This window comes from Kwoniella pini, chromosome 3, assembly GCF_000512605.2.
Source record: "Kwoniella pini CBS 10737 chromosome 3, complete sequence".
NCBI lineage: Eukaryota > Fungi > Basidiomycota > Tremellomycetes > Tremellales > Cryptococcaceae > Kwoniella > Kwoniella pini.
Window position 1 is genome coordinate 1,025,601 of NC_091718.1, and position 19,760 is coordinate 1,045,360.

At 43.2% G+C, this 19,760-nt stretch overlaps 5 protein-coding genes across 5 annotated transcripts; 1 reads left to right on the top strand and 4 right to left on the bottom strand.

Annotated features, from left to right (window-relative positions):
* Positions 1-431: 431 nt before the first annotated feature.
* Positions 432-2,789, bottom strand: I206_102577 (uncharacterized protein; the record flags this gene model as incomplete). The annotated part of the gene is made up of 2 exons (XM_019154686.1): positions 432-2,144; positions 2,196-2,789. The coding sequence occupies 2 exons, from the start codon at positions 2,787-2,789 to the stop codon at positions 432-434; spliced, it is 2,307 nt and encodes a 768-aa protein (XP_019012089.1).
* Positions 2,790-6,183: 3,394 nt separating this feature from the next.
* On the bottom strand, positions 6,184-7,523 carry I206_102578 (uncharacterized protein; the record flags this gene model as incomplete). The annotated part of the gene is made up of 5 exons (XM_019154687.1): positions 6,184-7,005; positions 7,109-7,145; positions 7,240-7,304; positions 7,361-7,371; positions 7,433-7,523. The coding sequence occupies 5 exons, from the start codon at positions 7,521-7,523 to the stop codon at positions 6,184-6,186; spliced, it is 1,026 nt and encodes a 341-aa protein (XP_019012090.1).
* Positions 7,524-9,389: 1,866 nt separating this feature from the next.
* Positions 9,390-12,355, top strand: I206_102579 (uncharacterized protein; the record flags this gene model as incomplete). The annotated part of the gene is made up of 9 exons (XM_019154688.1): positions 9,390-9,857; positions 9,922-9,948; positions 10,013-10,279; positions 10,352-10,422; positions 10,482-10,621; positions 10,688-10,754; positions 10,827-10,899; positions 10,992-11,174; positions 11,240-12,355. The coding sequence occupies 9 exons, from the start codon at positions 9,390-9,392 to the stop codon at positions 12,353-12,355; spliced, it is 2,412 nt and encodes an 803-aa protein (XP_019012091.1).
* Positions 12,356-12,594: 239 nt separating this feature from the next.
* On the bottom strand, positions 12,595-15,911 carry I206_102580 (uncharacterized protein; the record flags this gene model as incomplete). Its single annotated transcript, XM_019154689.1, has 12 exons — positions 12,595-12,663; positions 12,732-12,878; positions 12,936-13,631; positions 13,681-14,026; positions 14,079-14,309; positions 14,364-14,458; positions 14,526-14,580; positions 14,638-14,768; positions 14,828-14,976; positions 15,027-15,333; positions 15,413-15,640; positions 15,708-15,911. The coding sequence occupies 12 exons, from the start codon at positions 15,909-15,911 to the stop codon at positions 12,595-12,597; spliced, it is 2,658 nt and encodes an 885-aa protein (XP_019012092.1).
* Positions 15,912-17,484: 1,573 nt separating this feature from the next.
* I206_102581 (uncharacterized protein) lies at positions 17,485-19,395 on the bottom strand (the record flags this gene model as incomplete). Its single annotated transcript, XM_019154691.2, has 6 exons — positions 17,485-17,505; positions 17,574-17,689; positions 17,754-17,966; positions 18,027-18,766; positions 18,840-19,001; positions 19,088-19,395. 6 exons carry the CDS (start codon positions 19,393-19,395, stop codon positions 17,485-17,487), a joined length of 1,560 nt encoding a protein of 519 aa, XP_019012094.2.
* Between the last annotated feature and the right edge of the window lie 365 nt (positions 19,396-19,760).

Sequence of the window (19,760 nt, forward strand, 5' to 3'; positions counted from 1 at the left end):
ATTGACGCTATTCTGTTGACGGCAGAAAAACAAGGCAGGATCATCCCAAGCAACGCTGAAGAACGAAAAATGCATAAAGCAGAAGAGAAAAGCATGACTAGGTGATAAATTAAGGCTACAGTATATATATTTCAGATTAAAACTCGAAAGAAACAATAGACAGATAATAACAATTATATACAAAAAACTAGGTAAACCCAAGAAATGATAGGATATGGTAGGAAAGCGACCATGCAACGGCAAATAATGTCCAAAATAATCAAATAAGCAACAGAAATAGAAGGTATGCAATTATGCCATGTCATGCGATGCGATGCAATGCAATGCAAAAAGAAACCAAAAAAAGCGTATGATACAGTGTTTCTAGTCAGTGGGTTGAGGAGATGACTTAGGCGGATGGGTGGAGAAAATATAGGGAGGGTAGACTATGATCAGTTGCGGATGCCGGTACCGGCGTACGAAGCTACTCTATGGAAACCGGCTCTGCCCAGAACTCGGGTCTTAGCGGAACCGAAGATGGGAGGTTGAATCATTGATACAGCTCTAGGACAAGGGGAATTTTCGTTATTATCGCTTGAAGATCCATTACCACCTGAAGGAGATGATTCGTGTTCATGGTCTTCCTCAGTGATGGTCATACCATTTCTTCTAGCTGTTGCAGCTGATGCGGCTGCAAATGCGAGTGGCGGACAAGGTGGGGCCGCTCGAGAAGGTTGAGTGGGTTGTTCACCATAGGTGAAAGATCTGGTTCTGCTAAACTTTCGGAAGTCGTGTAAATCGGAATTACGCCTTTCGAAATGCTTCGGATCATCCATAGGCGTGTATCCTCCTTCACATTTCTCGGGCTGAGATTGATAGAATCCACAATAACCACCTTCTAAGATGTAGACCTCGGGGTAAAATATTTTGGGATAAAGAGCATTATTTAGTAGACGATCTCTTGAACGAAGATGCTTGGCGAATGTTGGAGCTCGTTTGGCGCTGAACTCGCAGTGGAATACTAGTACAACCTGTTCACCTTCTTCCAATTCACCACTTCTACTAGGAACTGGTAAGCTGTTACCGCTGGCATGTACGCCGGTGGATTCCGATAGCAGCAGTTGATCCAAAGCGTCCATAGATTTCACATTGATTGCTCCTGCTATATGTCCGCCTGCATATTCGTAATCGAAACGACAATCGATGATATGGTGTCTTTTGATTTTCGAAGAATATTTTCCGGCAAGCAACTCTTGAAGAGTGTCTGGGGTGATCCGAACTAGACCGTCTTCCTTGACCTTATGACAAGGTAAGATCTTCCCGTCCATCTCGTTATCACCAAAACCGGGTAATCCACCGGGTCCATATGGGCTAATCTTTTGCTTGCCTTTGCTAGCAGCTGGACTAGTTATACCTTGCCCGGAAGTGGCAATAGAAGCTCTGACAGACTTGAAACCAGGCGAACCGTCAACTTTAGGTACAGCCCGAGGACCATATCTCCGGATATACTCGGCTTGGGTACCTGCCATTGAGGGCGAAGCTTCGTATTCACTCTCATCCTCCTCCATCTCATGCATCTTGTTCTGGTCGCATACCGAGTAAGCCCTTCTCATAGGTGCCATGGCGCTTCGAGGGAATGTGCCAGAGCTTCCGCCCCCAAGGGTTGTTTTAGGAGGTGCATAGAGAATGGGGAAAGCGGACGTCGCAGATGCAGTTCTGGCTCCACCATCACCTGAGGGTCCGGCACTAAGGGGTCCCAAGGCAGGACGTTTGAACATCGGATTTCGTCGGGCAGCCACGGTACTAGACCGTCCACCACCGAATAACATAGCACCGGACGAAGTAGTTTTGTCAAGAGCTGGGCGAGTGAGACCGAGAGAAGTACGTTTGGCGGAAGGTGAGCCCGAGGAAGGCGACGCGGGCGAGCCGGTGACTAGAGATCGTCTTTTGGCAGGTGCTTGAGCAGCAGGAGCAGCGGGTGACTCGCAGAAGAATGACCCGAGCCCAGGTGACCCGGAAAAAGAAGCTGCGCCGCTGAATGTTGGCGATTGTTGCGAAGAAGGTCGACGAGATTTGATAGCGGGGGAGTCGATGTCCATACCAAAGTCATCACTGACGGAAGTAGAAGCAACGGAGGAGGGGGACAACGACATGCTAGGATCAGTCTGTCGATAATATCAGTACAACACCTCATCCAATGCACTCGACACACTGACCTCTCGTCTGAACAATTGAGCGTGCATCCCCAACTTCGGTCTACCGGTTTCCTCATTCGATGAAGTCCATTGCATGGGTATTCCACCTCTGGGACGCATCATGTTTTTGCCTTCAGGTACATTTGGAGGTAACATCATGCCCTTGTTTGCCTTGGTAGTAGCCGGCCCAGCTGAGCGTTGCATGATGTTTGCTGAGATCTCCCGACCGAACGTTCTGCCGTACCCTATTGGTCTAGCCGAGAGTGGTTTGATGCTGTCGTCGAGATCCATAATCGATGACTTTGAAGGTGAGGGTACAGTCAACCGTTGCAGGGGTACAGGGTCCGGGCGACGAGGTTTGAGCGAGAAGACTGGTGATGGAGAAAGGAATTCAGACGAGTTTTGAGCAAGCAATGGGGAAATTGCACCCTTTTGAGGCATGGCAGGAGTAGGCGAGAAGCATGGTGAGGTTTCGCCGAACGATAGGGAGGAGTTGAACGATTGGTCAACCTCGATGGGCAGGTCGGTATCGGTCTGGGTAGGTGAAGGGGTTGGCGAAGGGAATCGAGACGATGGGAAGGATTCCATTAGAGGCGAAGAAGAGAAGCTGTCCATGATGATAATTCGAACGACAAGATGAGGTTTGTGGTCTTCTACAGAGGCACCGTCGCGGCGATTTTGTCAGGACGGGCTTTTTAGGTGTATTGCGATTCTACAGGAGGACGAACGACCGATACATTTGTTAGCATGCGAATTATTTGTTACCAAATAGAACATCGGCTTCTCGTCCCAGTCATAAGGAGCAGGAGGGTCTGGACGGCTGTGGAGACATCTCGCCGGCAAGCGACAGAGTGGGGAGTGGTGTCGCCAAAGGGCACCAGGTCGTTGGGGCAACTTGAGACACTACTCACAGCTAAGGACGGGGAAGACTCTGAATCATACAGGCCTGCATGTAGGCAATATAGCCTCTGTACCAGGTGAAGACAGGTATACGAGCCTCTATCCAGTTGACTGAGACACCACTACCCGATCAGACTGTCTGATAGGAAGAGTGTAAGGCGAGTAGCGTTGCCCCGGCGCGCAGATTTGAGGGGAGTGGATATGGGGCAGTAAGCGAGCCTTGATGTGAGCGTAGGTTGATCTGAGGAGAGAAGGCGGGATTGAAATTCAGACTGAATGAAGATTAAGTGAATGTGAGTCAGAATTCAGATTGATTTAGTTGAAAGGAATGTGAGGGACATGTATGTTCTGATTCAAGTTGGTCCTGTTCTTGCAGTGCTGGACGGGTCTTCGATATGTGGTGAGTGAGGTCGGGACGTGATGGATAACGACGACAAGATGAGCTGATTAGCCTTGGTATATGATAAAGTCAAGCAGAGGTCGAACGGTTGTAAGTTGAATGAGTGAATGAGGCTGGTCGCGCCTGATTTTTCCTTAGATTACTACTACCCTACTTCATTCACTCAACCAGTAAAAACCAAATTACCCTACTCTTCGACTACTATAGTTAAATCCTGAGGATGACGAAATCTGTTCAGAAGATACCGATGGAGTTTCGGGTGAATTCAAAGAAGGTCATATGATAGTACGATAGGATGCGACGAGATGATTTGAAAGGAGGACAAGGTTTTCGGTAGCAAGATCAATTAGATGTCAGTCAACATGATTTTCCTTATTCTCTCGACATGTCTTTGCCCTGAATATTTCATAGAACAATTCATGGGTCACTACTCACTAGGTGACGGAGTGATCTAACCTTTTAGTATGCAGTGAAGGGCGAAAAGGTAGCTTCCGCTTTTCGAAGATCTGTTGGCCTAATGAAAACCAAGGTTGAACTGGTGGAAAATTAGGTTGAATCTTGAATTCTCGGAACAGAGGCGTAGTCAACAGACCAGAGAGGCGTTCTAAATGGAAGCTTGAGAGCGGATTAACTGATGAATCCAATCCGCTTGATGTGAAGAGTTATGTTATGATTAGGTCACGATATCTCCAACGATGAAAGGGAGGAAGAGAGAGCAATAATCTTTTGAATTGGGATTGTAGATTGTTGAAAATTGAATGACGAATGACGCGTGAATTGAAAAGGGATGATACAAGTTGGCTTGTTATAGGAATATCAGGATAAGAGAGATGTTGAAAATGGATATAAGTTCATTGGATGGGATAAGATATGATCATTCAACCAACATGATACATATTTTTCATCCCAATTTATTCGGAGATTTATGAAACATGTTTGTCAAAGGTAGAAGGACCGCGACTGATTTTACTTTTCCCACTTTTTTCAGGGTTATTTCACTTGAAATTCTCGGCATATCAACCAACTTATAAACATCTAAACATTCCTTAAACCCTCACCGGCTTCTCTCGTGAGTGGAATTTAAAAAGAATATTTATCTTTCTGGCAGTTCACCGAGGCGATTCACTTAAAAAGAGTTACGGAATGTTTTGTTCGCTATTCTCTTCGGACTAAATCAGTTGACTTTAACCTAATTCATGTATTGCTTCAATGGATGTAACACTCAGCGAGATATTAGACATCGTTCGAAAGGCATAAACACTGTACTAAGATTGATCGACCGTCGATCAAAATTACACTAGTACTCCTATTGGCGTTATTCAACACATATATACGTACGTCCATGAACATACCATTCCCGCTCCTTCCGACCGCACCTATTATCACCATGTTTATCTTTTAAAGTTAAGCCACCACAATCTGTAGTCCGACTATACTAGTGACTCAAAATCAGATATTAACCTAACCATTGAAGAATGTCTACCTTGGCTTCAAGCCTCTTTGCGTGCGCGAATTCTGGTAGCTCAGAAGTTTGAACTGAATTCGGAAGCATCCGTCCTAACCTCTGCTCTACTTGTAGTCATCATACCTCGAATGTGTATGATACTTGGATCTCTTAAACGCCTCATAACGTACAGCCGACATCTCCCAGGTCGTGCAAAGCTTATCCAGCTGTGATCAATATGAGCGGCTAAGTCATCAGTATACATTCCCCGTATTCGCTTCCGAAGATATAGGGGATTATATATAGAAATTGGTAGCGGAGACTAATGTTCTCAGCGCCACGCGCAATTACATCCACTGTTAAGTTTGATCTGTAGATGGCCTCTCATACATTGATTATCACTATCATTGCATTGCTTCGATCTAAATAGTCGACATGTAAGTAGGATGTGACCGTTGGACGAAGATCACTTTTGTATACGCCGAAAGTTAATGACAATGAAACCCTGCACTAAAATGGTGAGAAATTCTCCGTTTCGTGTATACTACTAGACTAGGTCGCAAGGGACGCTTTGCCAGGTCGTGACGTCAATCCCGTGATCTAAAGCGAGAAATTCTCATAGCCACCTAATGATTATTGTATATATAACCCTAGGCACAAGTCTCGAAAGACATTAGTCCAGATGTTGTTCTCGAAGAATAGGCATCATTGACTTTCTTGTAAACAAAGGTACAGAAACCAGAATATGTGCAGCCGATACTAAAAACCAGCCATCCTTGTTGTGCATTTAACCTTAGTACTTTGGCACCAATCATGCGACGTCATGTAATGATAACTGGTTAGTCCAGGAGTTCAGGCGTTTTTGCGTAGACTGTCATACTCTATGACCAAGCTCAAAGGTACCATAAGAAGCATCGGGGAAGAGTTGTGATCGAACACAAGCCAAATACGCAAGGAGATCGAATGTTGGTTGACAAGAATGTGCAGTACCATGACCTTTGGTCTTACACCACAACTCGCTCAACTCGGCGAGATCGCCGCAATTCTTACGAGCTGAAGACTCTTATGAGTTCCTTTAAAGATCAATGCATCTTTATACGAAAAAAAATTCATACAGTCGTTACAATCGTCTTCCACCGCATTCTAATACAAATTGGGAGTGTCATAAAAGTCGTCGTCTCTCTCTTCCTTTCGAGTTTCTCCAATGCCTCATCGTTAATGCATTCTTCGAAGCTCTATCAAGGCTTCCTCGCCTATACTCTGAATTACGCCAGAGATTCTTTACTCTCGAACCTTTCTACAAATCTGCTCCCTTCTCTTATTTGAGATACCCTTACACTGTGTTCACTATCCTCGCCACCACTTGACCCAGTCGGTGTACCACCTTGGGTACGCTTAGTATCCTTCCTAGCGCCATCGCTCTCCGTCGAACTGAGACTCGTCATCGAATCAGCTCGTCGAAAAGGTATCGGACTAAGTCTTGATTCGTCATACGGATTGTCGAATGGATTGATAATTCTACTCGAATTCGATTCTAGCGGGTTGGCTCTACCTTTTCCTTTACCTCTGATAGTTCCTTTCGAGTGAGTCGATACAAAGGACGACACACTATTCAGACTATCTGATCTTGAACGAGTGTCATGACCGGAAGCAGGACTTATAGGTCTAGTTGTTTTGTTTCGTAAGGGTAAAGCGACTTCGTCCGGCTGATTAGGTAATTCCACATCTATATACCCTCTACCTTTGCCTTTTCCCCCATCTTCTCCATCATATCCCGAGCTGAAGGGGTCTTCGACAGGTAACTCCCATTCGGAGGATCTCTGTCTAGTATACACTGGCTCAGTAAAGCTGAATTTCGATGCTTTCGGTGTTTCCCCAACACCTAAATCCAAATCCTGATCCATCTCAAATGCCCTCGAAGCAGATTGTGCGTAAGGATCGGAAGTTGAAGGACGAGAGAATGACAAAGAAGGCAGTGGATTCAGCATACCACTATGTGATCCTTTCTTCGAAGGTAATCGTTTTCTATATCGATTCCATAGGTAGATACCAATGAATGTCACGAGTATTAGGACAATCACGAGCCCCTGGTACACATCTGTGGGTTAGCTCTCAGCCGCTCAGGGGCAAGGCTTTGGTGACAGATGACCGTTTCTCAAGTCTTCTTAGATTCGATGAATCAGTACTCACTGCTATCAACCCAATGAAGCCGCCGGTGGATCCCGCACTATCGACCCACATCGAAATCAGTATCACAGCTTTAGAATCGTCATCAAGCAGATGAAGCGAGACCAAAGTCTGGCGATATGTAGATAGCTTACATTTTGGGTTCATTTCCTATTCCTCTCCATTTGGTCTCGGTACTTGCTGGTGGCCCTGCTCCGTACTACCCATCATCATTAGATTCTGTGCAGTCCGTAGGGTCGATCAGAAGATACGTACAGATATAGAAGCTACCCACAGGTTTGTCTGATCTTTAACACAAGCTCGACTTAGAAGCGGGATGGATCTCACCTGCACGGGTCGTTGTTATACCTTGACCGCTACCTCCTCTCTTCTCCATTCGGCCATTGATAGGACCACGTAGGAACCAATCGACGTACATTATGTACTATATCAGGTGCATCGAGGGGAATCTTCGAGTGATTTTTCTTACTTTGCTTTACGATGATATCGTTCAGTAGGACGATGTCTGATTGGGACTTGTTGGCGCTGCCTCCTATCGTCGAATAGATGAAATAGTGTGATAGACATATGCAGGTTGAATATTTCCCAACGTCATTATTATTATTATCTTTTGACAACTCATGTTCACGTTTCAGGTACACGGCTAATGATAATAAACGGTGAATGATTATGCATGAAAATAAATCCACATCATTGCTTATTTGGCACTTACGTAATGTAGCTTTCGATCTATCTTCGGCCGTTTCTAATCAGATAAACCAATCTTGTTGTTTTGAGCATCTCATTTGTATTTTGACTTTGACTTTCTCTACCCGGAATTAGCGAGCTCGTTTAGACCTCAGCGTTATATGATACAAATCGGATCTAGGGTATCACACATGAAGCAAACAAATCCCGGACCTAAAAAAGACTATCTGATAATTTCACATCGTTTTCCTTGACCTCGTTTCCTCTTTACTTCCATCTTCACGGTGAAGCCGTCGGCAATACTCGGCCGCACGATGTCAAGGTTGACTGTAGAACGATATTTGTGTTAGAATCAGGCGCAACAATCTCCACAGAATCTTTGTATCTTCATGTTGAGCAACAATTCACTCGTGTCCAACTTTCACGACGCCTCCATCGGCATAAAAGGGCTTCACTCCTCATTCTTCTCTGAACATAGTACTTACATATAGATATAATGGTTAGAATGGCCTAAAGGGCGAATCCAAAAAGCAAACGAAGTCTGGTATTCCTATTCGGAACCATCGGACCGTCTTCGTCCTGGAAGTTCTGCGGCCGACTGCGGATTATGAACCTCCTCTATTAGCTTCGCTTAAAGTAGTGCACGAATTCAAGGTGTACGTCCTTTTCACTTGGTGAATGTTTCTTCCAAATTTACGCAACACCTTTTATCTGATATCAAATGTGCCTGGAGTAATAAAAGCAACCTTTACTCAATATATTTCGACTTCTTGGCTTTTACCCAAAATAACTTTTTTTTATTATCTTATCGGCCGACTTGCATAAATTGAAGAGGCCCAGTCCATGGAAGATCTAGGGAGAATCAGCCTTTGGCTTAATCAATTTGACTCTCAATGTACCTGAAGTAATTACGCTAACTGGATTTTTTCGCTGACTTTGTAAATTTTTCAATCATCTCTTCACTCATGAATCCGTCAAATCCAAGGGTTCCTTCGCTGTCGGACGAAGAGATGTATGTTGTCTGATGTGATACCGAAGAAAATTATGTTATTCGGAAGCGAGAAGTTATCCTAATATCCTATCTTTGCTCTAATGGATTCCTTTAGCTTTGAGTTGCATAGGGCAAAGGATATTATCCTCTCCTGTTGAGGTAGAGGACGAGAGGGTACGATAATCAATCTCATCCCGTGACATTGGTCGGATATTGGAAAGATAGGTATCTCAATTGATGGTGTACTACCGGATACTTATTGGTCATTCACGGGAAGGAAATAGACGAGGAAACTGGTGCGACCACTTAGAAGCGGGAAAAAGAAAATGAAAAGGAACAGGACAAGGGTTGACGAATCAGGTTCTTAAAGCTGTATAGTTTCCATCAAGAAAATGAGGTGGATTACAAAAGATTGAAAGGTATATAAGGTGTTTAATGATTTAGCGTTTTCTTTTTAATTCTTATTTCGCTTCGATGACTTGCAACATCTGAGATTCAAGGCAAAACCGACTCGAATCATTAGAGAATCTAAACAGTTCTGACGGACGATCCTAAGACTCGATTCCGTTTCTTCTTTTGTCATCATCCTTGGTGACTCTTGAGAAGATGTCAATTATCGCCCGTTTTCTACCATTGGCCCTTCTCTTCTCCTCCGCTTCATTCTTAGGAGTACGAGGAGAAGGACTTCAAATTTCATTGAAAAACCCAGTACATAATTGCGTATTAGGTATAAACGATGCTTTAACAGAAGTATCCTTTGGCGATATGGATCTCAACGCCACATATTATGGTAGGTTATGTGGATCGGAAATGTTTACAACTAGTATGGCTTTATCAGTCATGAAATGGTGTAATACTCATATACAGATTGAAAGTGGCCATGAAGGGTTTAGTAATTATTGTGAAAAATACGGAGAAACATATTTACCATCATGGGAAGAAATATTGAAGAAAGTTAATCAATCAAACGTAATTGAAAATGTCAATACTATCGATCCTGAAATCATGGGTACGGTTTTCAATAGTACGATTGTAATTAGCGAAGAAGCTTTCAAGGCTGGTAAGAGAACCGAAGTGAGTTAATTTGTTAATGCAGTAACGTGAATTTGGTAATTGATAATATTGGCGTCTCTATCAGGATGTATGGACGACCGAAGAGAATTATGTGAGATTCCCAAATTATCTTTTTAATACACGATAGTTTCACTGATGTGTAACACTCTCTTCAGCATCACGGTTTTGGATGGGGATTGTATATTCTAGTCGGAATGGCGATACTCGTTGGAACTCTCAATAGGCTATTTGCATTCTTGGTACAAAAATATGCTACTCCTTATAACGCATCCGAGCTGGCACCTCGATCACCAGGTATTCGAGGAAAATTGTATACACTATATAGGAAACATATCGAAGTTCCCGCTTTATTCGGTTATAAACATTCTCAAGCTTCAGCTTGGGGGATGCTAAGTCTGCCAACCAGACTTCAGGGATTATTTGTGAGTAATTCCCTCTTGTAGGCCAAAGTATGCGAGGCTTACGATGATGAATTTGATGGCTGTAATCGACAGATCTTCACATATGTCGTTCTCAACATCGTCTTTACTGTTGTTGGTTATGAGATCTTTCACGATAATCTATAGTGAATGACTACAGCATTTTCCTTTTACAGCTTTTGATGCTAATATAGGTATATCGCAGTTGGTACGGCCAAAGAGATACTCAAATCATCAGATATCTCAGCGATCGAACAGGTATAATGTGTTTCTATAATTTACCTTTACTCTGGTGTTTGGCAGGAAGAAACGATGTTATTCTCTGGTTGACTGGTTGGTCATACAGTGAGTAACCGTTAAAGACATGATATCCCATCTTTGCTTGGCAATTACTGATATTGACTCGGTCAGGCACTTTGAACTTGTTCCATCGCTGGGTAGCTAGAATAGCTGTTCTTCAAGCTATAGTGCATTCAGCGTTAGTCAAGATTAAGTTGAATCAAAAGTTGTGGATACCAAGCTAATGATAAAGCCCATGATTTATAAACAGCGGTTATACATGGCTTGAACGAGATATAATTGCTACAGAAATGAAAGAAAGATATTGGTGGACTGGGATCATTGTAAGTGACATTATAAGCATGCATAGAACCACAGCGTCTGACAAAATCGACAAGAAACGCTGACATTGTAATTGATCTGACCTCCCCTTCAGGCGACAATCGTCATGAGTTTACTGATACCATTCTCGATCAGACCTTTTCGAGAAAAATTTTACGAAGCATTCTTGATCATACATATTTGTTTGGCCTTGGTGACTCTAGTCGCTTGTTGGTATCATGTTCAAATATGGGACGGTCAATATGATCCTTGGATCTGGGCAAGTGTAGGTGTTTGGGTGAGTCTAATTTATTGTTTTTATTTTTTTCCAATTTAATGTACTCGAATCTGATAAAATATCAGGCAATGGATAGATTTATTCGAGTAATTAGAGTTGGAATTTTAACAAATAAAGCATTATTCAAAAAAGGTACAAATGCAATAGGTACTATACCTAATTTAAATGAAAATGGTTTAATAAGATTATCAATTTCAACATCAATTAAAATTAATCCTAAACCAGGTCAATATTTTTTCATTTATACACCATTTTCAATAAAACCTTGGGAAAATCATCCATTTACTTTAGCATCTTGGAAATTTAATGAAAAAAATACAGATACAACAATTTTAAATTTTTTAATTAAACCTTTAAAAGGTCAAACTAAAAAATGGCAAAAAGAAATTTTAAAAAATCAAGGTAAATTATCATTTAAGTTATTTTTAGAAGGCCCATATGGACACGAAAATTTTATTGAAAATTTTGATAAGATTTTATTTATTTCAGGTGGTAGTGGAATAACTTCAATTTTACCTTATATATTTAAATTAAATCAATCAAGTTTAATTCTTTTACCTGAATTTCAAATTAAAGAAATTAATTTAATTTGGATAATTAAAAATGAAGAATATGCTAAAGATATTTTATCAAATGAATTAAAAGAATATATTGAATTAGGTTTTTGTGGTTCTATACCGTTTAAAATTCATTTATATGTAACTAGAGAAAATCAAAATCATTTACCAACTATATCTTCTTCAATTCCACAAGAAATCGTAAATTCCCTAGCATATGGTAATGGGAATGGTACTTCGCTATCTAGAAACGCAGAATTAGAATCAGGTTCAACTTCACCCAATCATACCTCAACAGCAATTATGAATAAAGTAGAGATCATAAATGAGAAACCATCCCCTCAATCACACTCTAGCTCATCCGATTTGAGTCATTCATCACCAGATCTGAAAGATTCAAAAAACAAATCGATGACCATTCACTGTGGTAAACCTCACGTCAGAGACATTATTGACCGATCTGTGAACTCTCTCGTTGGTGCTGAAAGATTAGCTGTATCAGCTTGTGGGCCTTCCAAACTTATGGACGATACTAGAGCTAGTGTTTGTGACATCTACGGTAATAACGAAGGTCAACTTGGTGGTAGGAGGATTGAGTATTTCGAGGAACTATTTGCCTGGTAGGCATCGGCATGATCAACCATGTCACACGCGGTCTTGCAGTAGTGGAAAATTAAGTTATGTCATACCTAGATGAATTGGATGTACGATATTTGACACGGGAAACCCTTGTTGTCATCGCTTACTCTAGGTCAATGGTCATAAATTCATATCAGTCGTCTATAGTCGTTGTCTCATTCTTTCCCGTTTCCCATTCCGTCTCCATCCAACCCAATACAGTTACAATCAAGAAGTCAGCTGCCTCAGTTGTCGGCAATATGCTCATTCCCTTGAAACCCTACAACCACAATACTACCGTCTGTACACCCGTACTGAAAGAGGTTATCGTTGCAATCAGATAAAACCACTTCGACCAGACTTTTACCGCATAAAGACTTACCACGAATTTTTCTCTATCCAGGACGAGACTCATGGGATTCTTCCCAGGAGTTTGCAAATCAAACAGATCTGATTTGTCCTTCCAAGCTCCCAGGACAGGTATCATATTGGTTCCAGCTGTGTCAGAGGGTGAGACACCGACGTATAGCTACAATTGACTGTTAGTGAATAGTATACCTTGAGGAAAGAATGATGAGTAACCAACATGTCTATTTGCTCCTGATCTAGCAGCAAACCGAGTCGAAGTGACCACTCGGGTACCTTTGACATCTATAGCTCCCTTTTCCACATCGGGCGCATGGATTATTTCAAGTATCTTAGGAGGTCCTGTCAAGAGTGGAACAGTTCTTCTCATGTCCTTGCATCTTCCATCATGCTCACTGGTTATGTCGTTTACCGAGGTCTGTGGTAGTGAAGACGACCTTCGAGAAGAAGAGAGGGACTCGCGAGGCGACGAAGATTGGGTGGCGGGACTTGATGCTCTTCCCAGGCCGCCTTGTCCTTTACTACCAATTGGTGTGAGAGCAGCCTCACTGGACGGATGCCCAGGCATGCCGGGAGACCGATTACTGGCAGCGGAACGACCCAGTGGCGACCCGAATCTCGGTTTCGGTGAAGAAAGACTGTTAGACTCCGCCCTTGAGGACAAGTCGAAGACTGATCTTCGGTTCCCTTTGCCTGGGTTGGGTCCTAACGGCGTGGACGGCTTGAGTGGACTGGTCAATTTAGTCGACGTATACGTTGCAGGTAATGCTCGAGCTGGTGACGATACATTGTGGATTCTTCTTTTAGAGGGAGAAGGAGTAGCAGGACTATCAGAGCTACTTTGTGACGGCACCGGTGAGAAAACCTCTTCCGTTTCTTCCCATGACATGCGAATGATAATTTCTCTTGTAGCGCACTGGACATTCAGTCAGCCACTGTCCCGGACAGAGTCCAACTACACTGACCGTCATGATTCTGCCCTGACCTTCGAACCAATTGATCATCCCGACTCCGCCTTGTCCACCACCTATGTCTTTCATTTTAGCCTTCCACTCTTGTCTCTCCGATCCGCCGCTCAAGGTTCGACCGATATCTGACAATTTGAATTGAGCCATCATTTCCCGCTGCCTGATACTGAAGGTCCTAATCACTCCATCGACAGTCACAGCAACGATGTAGTCATGTATGAGTTGGATACCGATACAAATATTAGTCTGTTGACCGAATCGGACAATCCTCTCCCCCGTTCTCCAAGACCACACCACCAGAGCCTTATCCGCACCAGCTGAGACCAGATGATTCTCGTTGATTCTGGCGGAGTCAGAGGGTCAGCGGTATTGTGATACCCATCGCTCAAACTCACACTACTGCCCTTATGCCACGGAGATGCCCAGATAGCGTATGGAGCAATTGCCAATTCTCTGCCATCTTCTTCCATACTTGGACTCGTCCTACATCGTGGTAACCAGCCACAAGAACATCTTCAGTAGGCAAGTAATCAAGGCAGGAGACTGATTTGGCGGGAATGACAAGAGGCTGAGGGATAGCCGCTGGCGTCAAAGTTCGTAAAGGGGGGAGATGCCAGATGCGTATACTGCGAGTCAGGGCTTTAGTGACCGGAAAGATATATGTGGACCGTCTGATTCACCTCTCGTCATACGATCCGCTTATAAGTACGTCACCGCGCAAACGAAGAGAAGTGACATAACTCTCGTGACCTTTCAGTAGGAATACCTTTTGAGCCTGATTGTAACTCCAGTTCCGGTCAGCGAGACCACCGCTTCGACTCGTTGTCCGAACTTGCACATACTGTCCCAGAGTTCCAATTTTGCTCCCTTTTCCAAAGGCTCTTATACATTTCTTCCCTACCATGGAGTGGCAGTCAGTACGAGGGATCTGATCTCGGAGACACTTGCACTTACCAGCTCCCAGCCTGTGTGACATAGAGATGTGACAAGCTAGCTTCGCCTTCACAGTCTCGCCATTCGAGCTGTCTACATAGTCCTTTCCACAGCAAGTCATTCCTGGTCAACTGATTATACCCCTTGGAAACCTGTTCACACCACGAATCAGCTTATCGAAACGCATAGCTCACGGGACAGCATGACTTACATTCCTCAAAAGTAAGATGTCCTTGACGTCCAGCAAGCTCAAAATTCTAACAAAAATAGGTTCTTCCACTCTTGAAAGGATGTCGAACCTGGATTTCCTATATTTCTCTAGTATCGCAATTTGGGCGTTGATATCTGACGGATGACAGGCTAGTGAAGGTCCATTAGCGCGTGATGATCATATAGAGTGATAAACTAACCTTCTGCAATCATACCCAACAACTTGATCCTTTCGTTCTTGTCCATATCCGAAATCGTACTTTCCATAACATTCTTCAAGCCTTCGGTTGCTCGTCTCTCGAAATCCGCTTCGTCCGCCTTGGCTTTCTCCTTGACGCCACATTGCGCATGTTCCGCTTCTAAATCGTGATAAAGCTTTCGAAGATAATGCAGCTGACTATGTAGATCGTGAAGGGAAGATGAAGAGGACGATTGGGAGCGGACAAGTAGATTCTTGTAATGCGTTATTTGGCGAAGGTAGTGGGTTTCCAATGACGCGTATGGCGACTGCATTCTCATGAGCTACTTGATTCAACCTATTTCGCCTTGTCGTAAGAACAGGTAGGCCAGTGCTTTGTATACTCACATCGGCATCTTCCAACCCGTTTGCAGTCTCCGTTCTCAGTTCCCAATCTTCCTCTGTAATCGGATCGTCCCAGTTTGTTGGCTCGCTGAAGATGTCGGGGAAACCATCGGGGCCCAGAGGCTGGTCTGCTCCCCAAGACAGCGGAGAGGTTGATGGAATGGCCTCCGGAGAGGCAGGAGTATGGGGAGACACGGGGAAGTAGTCTCGTTGAAGATTTCGGGGTGAAGGCTTTAGGAGTGATCACTCGTGGTGTGGAAGGTCCTGCTTTAGGAGTATCGAACCCATTAGTGTTCACCTCAGAAGATCGCCGACTTGGTACATGGACTTGACCCAGTAACGACTTCCGAGGTTGAGGTCGACTTGGGACGTTGGTCGTAAGTGAGTTGTCGTTGGGACCGGACAACGGTGTCAACTTTCGAGCGGCATTGACGGATCTGTTGCGTAGGGGAACATTCGGTTTCTCATTCGCAGGAGGTGATTCGATTTCTTTTGTTTGCATTTCCGAAAGGATAGATCGTACAGCTAGTGCGGCTGGTCTTCTGCATGATGGGAGATGACTATCAAGGTGTTATAGGTGATGTGATCCTCTCTTGGATACCTGTTCTGTAACATTGTAAAAACACGTACCAAAATCGCATGGACCTCTTTCACTCGCAAATATGCGGAGTCTCCGCAGGAACATAATACTTATAACAAAGCAATGACGTGTTATTACGAGTTATATGATAATCGCCAAGATGCGCCAAACACGGTCGAGTGGCAAGTAGAGCTATTTTAATGGTCAGATATCGATGACGTAGCTGTGCTTCGGATACCGCCTTATTCCCCTTGTGCGCTGCATTTTTTTGTGCCTTTGTGCTCAGTCAAAGTCGCATGTCGCAAAACAAGTGATTCGTCATGAGGATATAAATAATCCTCGTTGTTTTGCCTCTTCACATCAACATATACTTCATCCACTTATTCATCTAACAAATTCCCAATAGATATACAAACATTCACAATGGCTTTCAGTGAGTACCTGGTCCTATCCACTCAATCCTACAGTCGTGTGAACTTGAAAACGAGGGATCATCAAACCTTGCACTTCTTGAATTGCTTATCTCTCTCATGACCTTGTCAAGCCTTCTTTCATGAAATTACTTTATAAGCCATCTTGATTGACAACGCTAATCCATGCTTGCCAACAACAGCCGCTTCCGATATCCTCAAGATCATTTTCGCCGTTATCCTTCCTCCTCTTGGTGTATTCCTTGAACGAGGCTGTGGTGCCGACTTCTTGATCAACGTAAGTCAAACTATACCCTCATTCCTACACATCTCCCCCGATTGAACGCATCTACCCCTTCCCCCCACGTCGCATCATCGCCCCCTTCAGATTCCCATCCGACCCCCGCTTTACATCAAAACGCCTCTCATTCGATTGACTCTGATTTCCAATCGTCACTCTTCTATCATTTCATGCTAAACTGACCACGCTTCGTCTATTTAGATATTGCTCACCGTCTTAGGCTACATCCCGGGTATCATTCATGCCCTATACATAATCCTCAAGTATTAGGACGATCTGGCGAAGAAATGGGTGTTCTGGGATCGAAAGAAGGTGAGATTTCGTTCAAATTTGGCGATTTGAGGCCAAAATAACGGGTCGGACGGAGTGCCACTTTCATCATTTCGAGGCGCGGATTGCTGGCTGAACTGCTGTTGTCTTAGGTATGAAGTGCAGCTTAGCTAGTGTGAGAGCGTAACATGTTGAGTGAGGAGCATGTATAGAAGCTCGAGATGATAGGGTGGACTTGTCTATATATACGTGATCGTCGTTATGCAGTTTATAATACATCAACAAGCCATAATGACAAGTGCAAGCAGTACTGACTATTGCCGGCTGATCGAAAGGATGTACAACGCATGGATGATCCCGGGAACTGGCATTGCTGATCGACCAAGTGCATGTATAACGCATGGATGATCCAGGACTGATAAGCAAGACAATATGCAATGAATCAAACCCAAAATGAAACCTATGCTACAAGGTGATATTATAAATACAGTATAAAACCCAAAATAAAACAAGGCTAATCTATCAGGTATGGGAACTGAGGAGAGATACGATGGCGGCGTCAGCTTACAATCTTCCGCATCGTAGAAAAAAATCTCGACTCACCTCTTTGCCCTTATCTGTCCATAAATCTTTAACAGAAGCCTTCGCCACAGCAGTCCAATCGGTCTCAACAAGCGTACGATGCCTTTGTTGTACTGCTTTTGCGGTCATCGGAGGAGCTATTGTGGGAAGATACATGTCAGCTGAAATGACTCTCATCTATTTGGACGCTCCGAAACTCACGTATGAACCTGTCAATGGGATTTGCTATGGCAGCTTTCATAGCTTCCTCCAATTGTTCAAGATTCTCTTTTTGAACATGGTAAACATATGGAGGTCCATAAGGACGTAAAGCATCATGTTGTGTAATCCACCTTGATCGTTTATCAGGATCCGAACGTTCCCACCAAGATATCGGATTAATAAATGGGACTCCAAAACAAAGTGCATCGTAAGCTGAAGGTACACATTGATCAGCTTCATTTCAATTTTCTATACGAAAAGAAATGAACTCACGAGAAGGTGACATTCTTGGTTTACCTACTCCTAATAAGAATTTACTTGCGGCTAAAGTTTGATACCATTCATGTTGAGGTAAACCACCTAAATTTCTAATTCCTTTATACATTAATTCATGTTCACCAGTTCTTTGATCATCATGTCCACCAGTAGCTATCATTTCAAATTTCTCTCCATTGATTTCATCAGGCATAGCTGAAATAGCTTTACCTAAAACATCTTTTGTACCCCATGTCCAATCTAATGAAGTAACATCAAAATATTTGGCATATTTACCTAAAACCATTCCTCTATGTTCTTTTTTTGATGGTAAAGGTATAGCTCTACATTTAGTTTCAAGTGAATAACCTAAATAATGATTTCCAACTCCATTATTCCACTTAGCATAATCTTCTGGACTTAAAGTGAATTGTCTACCAAGTGGATTTTCAGGTCCTGACCAAAAATGAAATGTAAAACTCTTTTCAATTGGAATACCTTCTTCATATCCTAATCTTTTGATACATCCAAATCGGTTCGAAGTGGTATTTTGAAAAGTACCTGGAGTAAAATCATTTTCCAGTGTTTCCCAATTAGTTTCATTCCTTGCTAAACACCTCTTCAATTCTCCTCCTTCCCATAATATAGTTTGAACTTTATCTTTCAATCCTTGGTATAACGTCAAAGTATCCATAGGTCCAAAGCTGTATAATAGAGTATAATTAAGCGAGTGAAAGGCTTCGAGTGTTGATCTTGCCCTATTGAACCCATTATACAGTATTAGCATTATTCAAGAGCAATAAATTGCCAAAAAGGAAAAAGGTGACGTACCATATATCTTCCCCGCTAGTCCCGCCATGTATGGCATTATTGAAATGAAACGAAGCCAATAACACTACTTTTTCTTCATCTTTACCACAAGTGTTCGTTTCTATACAATGAGCTAATCGTTCTAATGCAGGCCGGTTCATCTGTCGAGCAATCCGTTTTTCGCTGATATTCAGAAAGTCAGCTTGATATCCCGCAATTCGTCGTTCTCCCTGAGCATAAAGTCATGGCAAGCTCAAAGATTGACTTACTCAATTGGAAATCTGTCGAAGAATAATCCTGACAAATTCCTTATATCTCTCGCTTCTTTTGCTCTATCTCTCGGACGGCTAAGTCCTATCCATTCTTTCCATCCTGTCAATTGCAGATGAGGTCTTTTCAAGCCCCAAACCCCATTTATGCTCGATTCATCTGGATAGCGATCAACGCTAAAGTCGTCATTTGGGTAATCGAAACTTGCTGAAGGCGTTATGGATAGGTAGAAGAATACACTCAATGTAAGGAGGGTAGTGATGAATGTTATGATTAGCGCAATTAGTCTGCGAGGTGGACCGATCATGGTGGTGATTTTTTGAAATGAAAGTCAAACAACGAACAGGTATTATATCAGGGTCAGCTTCGTACTCCGTCAACTATGTGATTGTAGGGACTGTGGAGAAGGAGTTCGCATCCGAAGCGGAAGGATGGAGAAGCATCATCAAATGACTTTCACCAGATGATCTGCTTCTAGCCAGCATCACACTATTGTGAAGGAACAGATAAGCGGAGACCAGATCACTCACCTCGAGTGTCGGGAGCTCAGTATGCTTGACATACGATGCCCTTCTTTCTCGCTAATCATAATGTCGAGATGCTCTGGTCCTTCTTATCGAATCTATTGGACGAGCTCCGATTGTAAACTGCCGTGTGATTTGTCTTTCAAGG